We start from the raw sequence: 11308 nt of genomic DNA, 5'->3' as shown, positions 1-11308 counted from the left end.
GGCGGAGCCAGGCCCCGAGGTGGTTGGAATGAATGCTTTGGTGAGACGCTGTGTGGCCCGCACGGGTAAGAGTCTCCTTGCAGAACCCCGTTTCCATGGAAACCGCATGGCGCGAGTCCTTAGTTCCTCTGTAGCTTCTTGGGGCTGGAGCTGGAGTTGGAAGCCGGTTCGCACAGAGGCTTGGCTGTGTGGAGGAGCTTGTAGTCATGAGTTCAATGCACACCTCCATCGGGTTCTGACGTTGGGGCGAAGTTAGTGATGTGAGCTCGCCTGCCTTGCAAGCTTTCGGCGCGTGTAAGTGAAATGGAGATTTCTAATGCGGGGGTCTTAATCGTGTTTTTCAGGCATTCCCAGTATTTGGAGAGGGAAGTGCTTCAGCTCCGGGAATGAGCCGGCAGAAAGCAACCACGTGACACCGATGCTGCGGCATCTTATGTATAAAATAAAGTCTACAGGTCCCATCACTGTGGCCGAGTACATGAAGGAGGTTTTGACCAATCCAGCCAAGGTAAACATAGGGGAGCGTGAAGCACGAAGTGTGTGTACAGAGAGGGACCTGAATGTCTCCAGAGGTCAGGGGATGAGCCACCTCCGAAGTCCTTGGAATGTAGTCTAATCTGTCATTTGATCGGGTTGTGTTTAAGGGCAGTGCCAAAAGAAGTCACTACAAATTTCTGCAGAATTTAGGTGACAGAATGTAGTTTGAATTAAAGGAATGATTTTCTAACTGGGTTGCATTTCCTTGCCATAAGGGAAACACTATATAAGGTTGACCTTGAACTTGTAGCATCTTCTTGTTTACCCTCCTGAGTGTTGGGATTATAGGTGATCTCCACTTTCCTGACTCTAAGAAAGCTTTGAATGTTTCCTGAAGGTTAAGCATTATGATAAAACTTGGGGTATGAAGATAAGACAAGGCCTTCTCTCCAGACCTTGTAAGAAATATATATATATATATGTATATATATATATATATATATCACTGGATTTAGTTTTGGGTTGGAAGTCTTTGGAGAGAGAAGTCAGTGAAGATGCTGTTTGAGTAGACTGAAGAGGTAAGGATGTTGAGGAGAACTAAAATGGGAAGAAAGTGAGACTTTGCATTGGCATGAACTTTAGACAAGCAGGGCCTTTGTTTTAAACCTACCCTTTTATTGAGATTCATCAGTCATATGAACGTTGTGTAAGTCACTGGTATATAGTTGGATGGCTCTCTCTCCCTGTGTCTCTCATGCACACACTAATGGATTTTTCACACAAATCACATTTATTTAGGTTGCACAATGGTCAAGAAAAATTGAGGAACAGAGTATCAGCAACAGGCAGGGCTAACTGGGGAGAGAGGGCTGCAAGGATGGGGAGAATCTTACTGTGCTGACTGGGAGACGTGAACATTGTATGTCTGCAGCCCTTCTACTTGAGTAATTGCTGTTCTGTGAGTTTTGCAAAATGACTACTACCATGTAAAATTTAGGTAAAGACTCTGTCCTTATCTTGATTATTTTAGGAGAGAGAACTTCTTGGTAAATAGTGACTTCACTGTATGAATTACATAACGCTGTGGGGGAGTACCTTTGAAAACCTTATCTGAGAAATGAATCTTTTCCATTTCTTCTCTTTTACTCAGGGATATTACGTGCACCATGATATGCTAGGAGAAAAGGGAGACTTTATTACTTCACCTGAAATAAGTCAAATCTTCGGGGAGGTAATACTCAGCGTGTGGACCGTAAAAGAAGTGAACGTTATAGATGCTTGAGAACAGAACAAGCTATGCTCATCTGTAACAGGGTTTGGGGTGTGTGTGTGCGTGTGTGTGTGATTTATCAACTATTTAAAATTTTAGAGGGAATGGTGAGAGAGCATTTGATTCTTTTTTTTTTTTTTTCCGGAGCTGGGGACCGAACCCAGGGCCTTGCGCTTCCTAGGCAAGGGCTCTACCGCTGAGCTAAATCCCCAACCCCGAGAGAGCATTTGAAAAACTCAGATTTCACTATAGAAAAAGAAGTGGAGACATGTGAAGGACAAGGGAAGATAGAGAAGGTCTGAGAAGAGGAAAACCGTGAACAATGTGATTGAAAAGGGAGAGAGAGAGAGAGAGAGAGAGAGAGAGAGAGAGAGAGAGAGAGAGAAATGCCAGCTATGACTTAACCATGTTACAGTGGAGCCTCCCTGTAAGAAACAGAGTTGCGGTTCATTTAGTTCCCTAAAAGTGCCTTTGAAGACTTAAAAATAGGAAATAGTACATAAACAGAAGTAGAATCTAGGCTTGAGGAAGTAAATTATATTTAAGGGTTGTGTAATTGTGGAAATCACAAGAAGAGATGGCATAATTGTCGTGTGTCCTTTTGTTCCCAACTCCAGTACCTTTCTGTAAGTGATTGCTCATTTGCACCGTGGGGCTTAACACCCTTCGCCATGATAGTAAGCTTCCTATGCAGCGTATGTCCTGCCAACCCCAGTGGAGGTCCAGTGATTTGTGTGTGTGTGTGTGCGTGTGTGTGCGTGTGTGTGCGCGCGCGCGCATGTGCATGCGTGTTTGCATCTGTATATATCTGTGCATGTCCAACAATCTATATTGAATTATTTGTAAATGTTTTGCTTTTTAGTATGAAGTATGTGTGTATGGAGAGTTTCATGGTATAACGCTTCAATGTTTTTTCTTGTCATAGCTACTCGGGGTGTGGTTCATTAGTGAATGGATGGCCTCCGGAAAGAGTACAGCCTTCCAGCTGGTGGAACTTGGTCCAGGTCGGGGTACCCTCACAGCAGATATTTTGAGGGTAAGCAATAAAAAGACGTCTCTTAAGTCACATCTTTCTATTTTTGAGCTAGTTTTCAAATCTTATTAATCTTCTGGGTTTTCAGTCCTACTTTCTAATTCCTGTATTTGTCAACTAAAATCCAATGTCAGAGTAATGTGGTGTCCAGATGTTGACATTGGGTGACTGCCATTACTTTTACCTTATCTTTGAGATGGGATCTCTAACTGAGCTGGAAGTTTGCTGACTTGCTAGGAAGCCCCAGTCATTCTCCTGCCTCTGCCTTTCCAGGATTGGGATTAAAGGTGCGCAGCACCAGGACCGTCTGCATTTTGATGGGGCCAGGGATGAGCTCAGGTCCTCAGACCTGCAAAGCAGATGCCTCACCAACCAAGCCTCTCTTAGCCCTAGTGGGGCATTTTCTTTCACTGTTCTCTCCTGTACTTTTCCCCTAGGACTTTGTAAAAATATTTTAAAGGGATATATAGTAATATTTATTAAACTTTAACTTTTTCTGTTTTGAAACTCATCAATATTTTTGAAGGTAACCTGTATGTTTTTTGGCAATCTAATGTAAAAAAAAATCATTACAGATTTAATTTTTTGATTTTTTTTTTTGCTTAAAATTAGGAATTGAAGAGTTTTTAAAATGACAAATAAAAATACTGATTATATTTTAAGGAGAAAAAAGCCCACTCATGAAACTTCCGAGTCTATATATATTTTTAAAATTGACAGCCATTTGAATATGAAACATTTTAATGAGGTTTTTAAGTAGTATTTTTTTAGGTAGGTGTGGCAGAGCATAACTACTTTATTTTACTTTTATTTCAAAGATTTATTCATTATATATAAGTACAGTGTAGCTGTCTTCAGACACACCAGAAGAGGGCACCAGACTCCCATTACAGAGGGTTGTGAGCCACCATGTGTTTGCTAGGAATTGAACTCAGGACCTCTGGAAGAGCAGTCGGTGCTCTTAACCTCTGAGCCATCTCTCCCTATAACAGCTATTTTAAATTTGATCTTTTGAAAGGAGTTGTTGTTGCAAAGTTTTTTTTTTTATATATTCTTTTATTTCAATCACTGCCCCCCGACCCCCCCCAAAAAAAAAAAAAAAAAGAAAAAAAACTGCCTGGGTCAGACGATTAGTCTGTATCTGTACACTTCCAAAAGTAGAGGAAGCCAGAAGTGGTCAATGGGCCACTGAGTGCTAAAGGTTGTTAAGATGTGTACAGCCCCCCCCCCCCCATATTTTCCCCAGTGCCATTTAATATGCTTCTGAGGATATAGTTTCATCATGTCCCCAGAGAGGTTTCTTTAATAGACACCCAGGCTTTATTCAATCAGCCCTGTATACATTTTATTTTCTTGGACTTTTTAAGAGTACTCGATCTGAAACATTGTGTGGATGGTAAATCTTTTTATTTTTATTAGTAAATTGTTACTCGGAAGCCACATTGCAGTTTATTTCTTATATAAATGGTGCTTATTAACTCTAATAGGTGTGGTTCCCACATGTTACTGGAGAATGACCTGGGTCAGGGGTAAATCTTTGTTGTGAATCAACTAATGGTTGTGGTGAGCAGTCAGAAACCCCTTCTACTTGACACATTGTGTTTGCCAGTGTGTGGTGGTTTGGCCTCCATAGGCTCATACATGGGAATGGCTCGGTCCCTCGTTGGTAGAACTGTTCAGGAAAAGATTGGGAAGTGGCCTTCTTAGAGGAGAGATATCTCTGGGGATGGGCTTACAAAGCCTACACCAGGCCCGTTCCTTCCCACTCTCTGCCTCCAGCTAGCTTGTGGCTAACATGTAAGCTCTCAGTCACTGCGCCAGGGCCATGTCTGCCTGGCTGCTGCCTATTTCCCACTGTAATGACCATGGCCTCACCTTCTGAAACAAATGAAGCTCCAGTGAAACGCTTTCTTTTCTAAGTTGTCTTGCCACTGTGTCTCCACAGCAACAGAACAGTAACTAAGTCACAGTCTTTTCTTTTTTGTTTTAGGTGTTCAGTCAGCTTGGGTCTGTGCTAAAAACCTGTGACATTTCAATACACCTTGTAGAGGTGAGCCAAAAGTTAAGTGAGATCCAAGCACTGACACTGACCGAGGAGACGGTCCCTTTGGAGAGAGATGCTGAATCCCTAGTGTACATGAAAGGTGTCACGAAGTCTGGGATTCCAATCTCCTGGTATCGAGACCTGAAGGATGTTCCTACAGGTACACTTAACACTGACTAAAGGCAGAGCACTGGTCAGAACTCTCCACAGCTCTGACAGATGACCAGCTTTTTACCACAGCCTCAGTTACCACTGCCAAGGCCCTTAGCTGCATAGAATAGCTGACTCTTCTTTGTCTAGCAAAAAACATGATAATAGAAGATTGCTTAACATTACAGAGTGGTGTTCATTTTATAGAAACCCAAACTGTAAATCTCTCTGTCCTTTGTAGTATTTCCCGTTAGCTAGGATGCACCGACAATGGCCTGAAGCAGCTGAAGAAAGTGACTGGAGATGGGTTTAGTCACTAATCTCTCGAAAAATCTATACTTGCCCAAAGGCAAGCAAGGTGTGGTGGTTTACCAGTCTAGGAGTCTTTGACAGTGTGGAGACAAGATCCTCAGCAAGACACCAAAAGCATGTCTGGCATTAAGTTCACATTCCTCCTCAGATGACAGATTTGATTCTCATTGTTCTTGGATTCAGTGATGAGTAGAAGACTCAGCTGATCATTGAGTATTTTTTCTTTGTATGCTGTTCACAGTGAGCTTCCCATAGAGTTGTGGTTCTTAACCTGTGGGTTGAGACCTCTTTGGGGGTTGAACAACCCTTTTATAGCGGTTGCATCTCTGATATTCTGTACACCTGATATTTACAGTTCATAACAGTAGCAAAATTAAAGTTATGAAGTAGCAATTTTATGGCTGCGGGTCACAACATGAGGAACTGTATTAAAGGGTCTCAGCGTTAGGCAGGTTGAGAACCATTGGCCTGGATGGTGGTATGGAAGCATCCAGGTTTCAGTGCTGAAGAATCAGGCACTTTTTTTTATGGTTAATGTTCGGTAGAGTTAATTGCTTTGAAATGCCACTATTTCTTTTTCTTGTATTTTTAAACAGGATACAGCTTTTATCTCGCACATGAGTTTTTTGATGTTCTTCCTGTGCATAAATTTCAGGTATTGATGGGAAAGTCGTGTTTATGATTAACCAAGGGCCTTAAAGCTGTGCTAGTGAACACAGTGTGTATCCACTGCTTGCCCAAGTTAGTATTAGGTGGGATTTTCTTGACTATGATTGAGAAGCAAGCAGAAATATCAATCAGAATCTTTATTCTCCTGGGAATGTTGCTATGAATTCTTAGTCTTGGGCGAGAGAACCTACAGTGGGAATGACTGTCTTGAGGATTTACTGACAAGACTAGAATTTCCCTATATCCATCTGTGAGACTTTGGGTTTAGTGATGGGCTGCATCATGGCAGCTTGTCACATAGTGTAGTCGTTTGTCCCAGAAGCGCCTGCTTGCTCATGCCCCATCTTCCAACCCTGTGCTGCTTGCTTCTCGTGAAGGATTTGTTATCCCTTCCTTAGAACATCGTGCTTTAAGTGCTTGCAAACGCTTACTTTGATGTGTTTTGTTTAGAAAACACCACATGGATGGAGAGAAGTGTTTGTTGATATCGACCCACAATCTCCTGATAAACTGAGGTTCGTCTTGGCGCCTTGTGCGACTCCAGCAGAAGCCTTCATACAAGTATGAATTTGAGTTTTCCTTCGTCTGTCTTCCTAGTTGCCACTTTCGCTTCTTCCAGTGGGAAGCTGGAGCGCAGCCCATGAGGCGCTTGGTGGTGGCAGTCACAGTCGCAGTCCAGAAGCCCTGTGGGCTACGTTGTCTCTCGTGTGTCATCTTGCTATGTAGGAAGATGGGACTCATAAGCATTTACTCAGCCAAGTGTCCGCCTCTGTTCCCTGATGACGAATGATGCCATGTGATCTGCTTAGCAGGGAACATTCCCTGTGGGAAGGCAGTGAGCTGTGGGAACTGCTGAGGTACCTGAGCGGCATGCGGTGCTCTGTTTTCACCGCTTTCATCACTGACAGCTGTTGGGTTGTACTCGAACCCAGACCTACCTTTGACCCCACACCATGAACAGATACCTGCTGCCTTCTCTTGCCTTTAAGGAATGGTCTCCAGAGCTTTCTATCTTGGGACTGAACTTAAAAAAAATATTTTACTTAATACACTGGTGTTTCACTTACATGTTTGTGTGAGGGTGATGGTTCCCTTGGAACTGGAGTTATAGATGGTTGTGAACTGCCACATGGCTGCTGGGAATGGGACCGGAGTTCTCTGGAAGAGTCCAGTGCTCTTGATTGCTGAGTCACCCCTTTAGCTCCAGGGCTGTGTAAAAAGGTCCCCAAATAGCACTTGCTTCTCAGGAATATCTGAGCTTCCCATTTATTTCCTCTTCCCTACCCTGGAGAAACATCTATGTTCTAGATCTTAATTAAGAATTTCCCAAAGTTTTCAGTTTTAAAAACAGGGTTTTGAAAACATGCCCACCAACCTGTTTTCTTTACAAAGTATGTTAATATATTAGACTAGATACTTGTGAAGTTTCTTTCATATTCTATGTCATTCTACCTGAATGACAAACTTTTCCTAGAAGTAGTCTCTTTTAGTTCTTAACCTAACTAGGACTCACTTAAGTATCTCCTGTCATTTGCATGGGGCCATGGGTGCCACCTGTCATTGTGAGGCTTAGTCTGTGGTAGTATGGGGAATTAGCAGGGCAACCTGAGGCATGTTGGCAGCTGGCTGGCTCTGACTTTTATAGCTACACTGTAGGTTATTATGCTGTTTTCAAGGGCTCAGGAGGCAGTGTGACAGTGGGTTTTCATAGTGAACATGAAAATAGCAAATTTTACAAGAATTGTCTCTAGTTCATCTGCTGCTTGGAAATACTGGACACCACTGGAGGGCTTTCTGTCTTCATGGAAGGCAGCACAGTTGACTCCACAGGATCTGACTTCATCAGATGCAAATAAGTGGTACTTTTGACAGGACTCTGGAGTCCCTGTTAACGTCAGGTCTTGTTCTTCATGCATTCAGTCCAATGGACTATGTTCTCATTATTAGTGCGGAAAGTGCTTGTGTAATGGTATTGACCATGTGGTAGGTTCAGAGTATTGAAATGTCTTCACACCTAATGTTCACCACGAAAGAAACAAGTTCTGTATACCGAAAAGGTTGCCGTGTGAAACTCTGGCCAGACCATATTCTAGTTGAATTCATTATAACTAAGAAACGTTCACTGTAGAAATGTGAAAGATCCTGAGGAAGCAGCTCTTCTGCGTGGTGTAACGAGTCTAACTCTTCCCTCACCAGCGCGATGAAAGAAGGGAGCATGTGGAGGTTTGTCCTGATGCTGGGGTTGTCATCCAGGAACTGTCCCAGCGCATTGCATCAACTGGAGGTGCTGCCCTGATTGCGGATTACGGTCACGATGGAACAAAGACTGACACCTTGAGAGTATGTGTCACGCAGGGCATGCCTTATCAGCATCTCCCTGTTAGTCTGACGTTCACTAAATAGTTCTTAGCTTTTATGGTGTCTTTGTTGCATTAATGTTAATTATGCTGTTATAACTACCCATAATTTCGGATCTTACGTCGTTCGTAGCACCGGATATGCACTGGATATGCACTGAGCCTAGTAAGTACTGGAATAATTTAATTTTAGGGAACATTCTCTCACATTAATATTCAACCCTGCGTTCATTAAAAAAAAAAAAAGAGCTACTTTGCATGTTTAACTTAGCAACTGCAAACTGTTTTAACATATTTTTCTTTTTAGATACTTCCTTTCACCCTTCCTAAACATTCTTTTGAAATGTTCTTTAAATGAAACTAACTACGTTGAATAGTCCATAACTGGAATATATTTAGCCAGAGGCTATTACTTATTTTCTAGATCATTGGTTCTTTCTAACTTTATTACTGTTAGGAAGTCTTGCTGGGTGGCGGTGGCACGTGCCTTCAGCCCCAGCCCTTGGGAGGCAGAGGCAGGCAGATCTCTGAGTTTGAGGTCATCCTGGTCTACAGAGTGAGTTCTGAGACAGCCAGGGCTACACAGAGAAACTGTCTTAGAAAATCAAAACCAATCAAACAAAAAGGGTTCTTACCTGGGAGTGTTCTCTAGCCTTCCCTCTGGGATTAGGTAGAGCAAGTCTGGATGGCGTACACACCATATCATCAGACTCTGTGAACTGAACTACCTAGGTTCTGATAACAGGACTTGCCCACAGCGTTAATGGGAGCGTTAAAGGTGACAAGGTTAGGCACTCACGCCAACTTCACAAATCCTACTGCCCTTTCCATGGCTTACTTTGTTTGAAGAAAGGATGTTACTGTGTACAGTTTAAACCAGACTCAGGACATACTTTTCTTCTTAACACTGACAATGTAAAAGATGGATTAGTAGGATGTCCTTTCTTTATTCTCAATAATATTAACTAAAACAGAGTAAACACTGTTCCTATCCTCAAGGGGTTTTATGAACACCAGCTGCACGATGTCCTGACAGCTCCTGGAACAGCAGACCTGACAGCTGACGTAGACTTCAGTTACCTGCGCAGAATGGCACAAGGACGAGTAGCTTCTCTGGGTCCCGTGGAACAAAGAACATTTCTAAAAAACATGGGCATTGATGTGCGGCTGAAGGTAACGGTTTATCTCACTAACACTGAATATCCTAATTCCAAAAACTATTTGAATTGAGCTCTGCTGGCTTTAATGCTGCCGTAGCAAGCAGGCCTGTGTGCACAGGCAAGAGCTGGGGTGTAGCATAGCTGGCCAACTTTCTGTATGAGACTGAGACTCCCAAGAAAACCATGTTCATGGGTATGAATTGATACCTCCTCTTCTGAGGACGTGGAGCTGTTACAGAGCAGATCACCCAGGATAAAGATGCAGATGTAGACACTGGATCACAGCACTCTACCGTTATAAGACACTGTGATCACATCTGGGGAGTTGCTGTACTGGATCATTACATCATTAGTGCTACGCTGGGGGAGTCCTTCTTCCGGTGGTGTTCATTAAAGACTTTCCCCCCTCAGGTTCTTTTGGATAAAGCGGGTGACCCATCCCTGCAGCAGCAGCTACTTCGGGGATACGATATGCTAATGAATCCTCAGAAGATGGGAGAGAGATTTCACTTCTTTGCCTTGCTGCCTCATCAGAGACTTCATGTGGGAAGTCAAGGAGGGAAGGCCTGCCAGTCAGAAGCCCCCTCGACCTCTGTACCTGGGTTTGATGAACTGGTTTGGCACTGATATTTCAGCTGCCTTGATTATCAGAATAAAAGAAATTCACTTTGCATACTGAAGTTGACTTAAGTACTCACACTGTCAACTCTTTTCAGTCGATGGCCTGTTTTATATGAACACAATCAAACCGGTAAAATGTTAAAGGTTATAACCAACTCCTGGTATAATTGTTTTCAACCCAGTGAAGCAGTTTATTGTGAAATTGTTTCCTTTATCAAATTACTGTATTTCTACTTATTTTTTAAAAACATATGAGCACTGATTGGTTTGCTATTTTCAGGGATCCGAGTCAACAGATCTGGATATTTTTAAAGGGCAAAAGGCAGTGTATTCTGATAGAAGGCTCTCTAAGGTTTAGTATTTGAAAGAAGTCAGATGTGAGTTTCTAGAGTTAAGATCCTGTTTTTGCTGAGGAGATAATTAACTGAATATGCCAGTATACACTTGGTTCTCTGGTCTGTGGAGTGCACAGATGAAGGCAGAGTGACTGGTAAGGAGTCAGCAGTTCTCCATTCTGGAAGCAGGATTCAGAATACACATGCTTCTGTGGATGAAAGTAAAGACTGATAACTACAATTTTAAAGAAGTCATAAGTCATAGTTAAAAAGACTGCAGCAAATCTGACTTTTACTGAAGTAAGAATTAAGAGCAATGTTAACTATCCAGGAGGAACAATTTCCTAGGCTGAGCTCATTCTGTTGTATTTTCAGGTCAATACACAATTTTAGTTCTGTATTAAATTGATCTGTAGAACCATTCTATTTATCCTGTAAATGGGCATTCCTTATCAGCAGCAGTCCTGAGGAGCTTAGGTGGGAATGGTATTAGCCATGCCTCAGCCTGTGGTAACTCCAGTGAAAGTCACTGATAGAGTGGTATGCCACTGACTCATTTATTCCCGTTTCCGCTTAGCCGAGCGTGGCCTTAACCTTCTGTGTCTTCGTCTGTGAGAGGGACCAGGCTAGAACACTTGAAAGAAGTAAATAATTACTTATATTATTCTTTGTGCTGGCATCCCAATAAACGAACCCTCTAGATAATTATGTCAAATGTGGTGTACAACTGAAATGGCTTTTTAGAGGGTGGGTGATATGTAAGCATATTCAGTGCTCATGCAGCATTGGCTATGTTCACAAAACTGTCCCATTACTCAGGCCCAGGGGAAATATTATAGCCAAATAAAACTCTCTTGAGATCTCTGTACTAGAGAGGGTC

The 11308-nt window shown here is 42.6% G+C and overlaps 1 protein-coding gene across 4 annotated transcripts; it reads left to right on the top strand.

The window, feature by feature from the left end:
• The first annotated feature begins 3 nt into the window (after nt 1-3).
• On the top strand, nt 4-11143 carry Ndufaf7 (NADH:ubiquinone oxidoreductase complex assembly factor 7). Of its 4 annotated transcripts, none has more exons than XR_015621707.1 (10): nt 4-65; nt 345-508; nt 1628-1708; nt 2673-2783; nt 4771-4984; nt 5883-5941; nt 6406-6516; nt 8152-8478; nt 9312-9485; nt 9884-10152. XR_015621707.1 is itself a non-coding variant. In XM_087552475.1 (10 exons), exons 2-10 carry the CDS (start codon nt 419-421, stop codon nt 10097-10099), a joined length of 1200 nt encoding a protein of 399 aa, XP_087408601.1. In that variant the 5' UTR covers nt 4-260; nt 345-418; the 3' UTR covers nt 10100-10152.
• Nucleotides 11144-11308: the final 165 nt, after the last annotated feature.

Source organism: Rattus norvegicus, chromosome 6 (genome assembly GCF_021556685.1).
Source record: "Rattus norvegicus strain SHRSP/BbbUtx chromosome 6, alternate assembly SHRSP_T2T, whole genome shotgun sequence".
Classification (NCBI taxonomy): Eukaryota; Metazoa; Chordata; class Mammalia; order Rodentia; family Muridae; genus Rattus; species Rattus norvegicus.
Note: the sequence above shows the minus strand (reverse complement) of the source record. Positions and strands in the feature narration are given on the sequence as shown.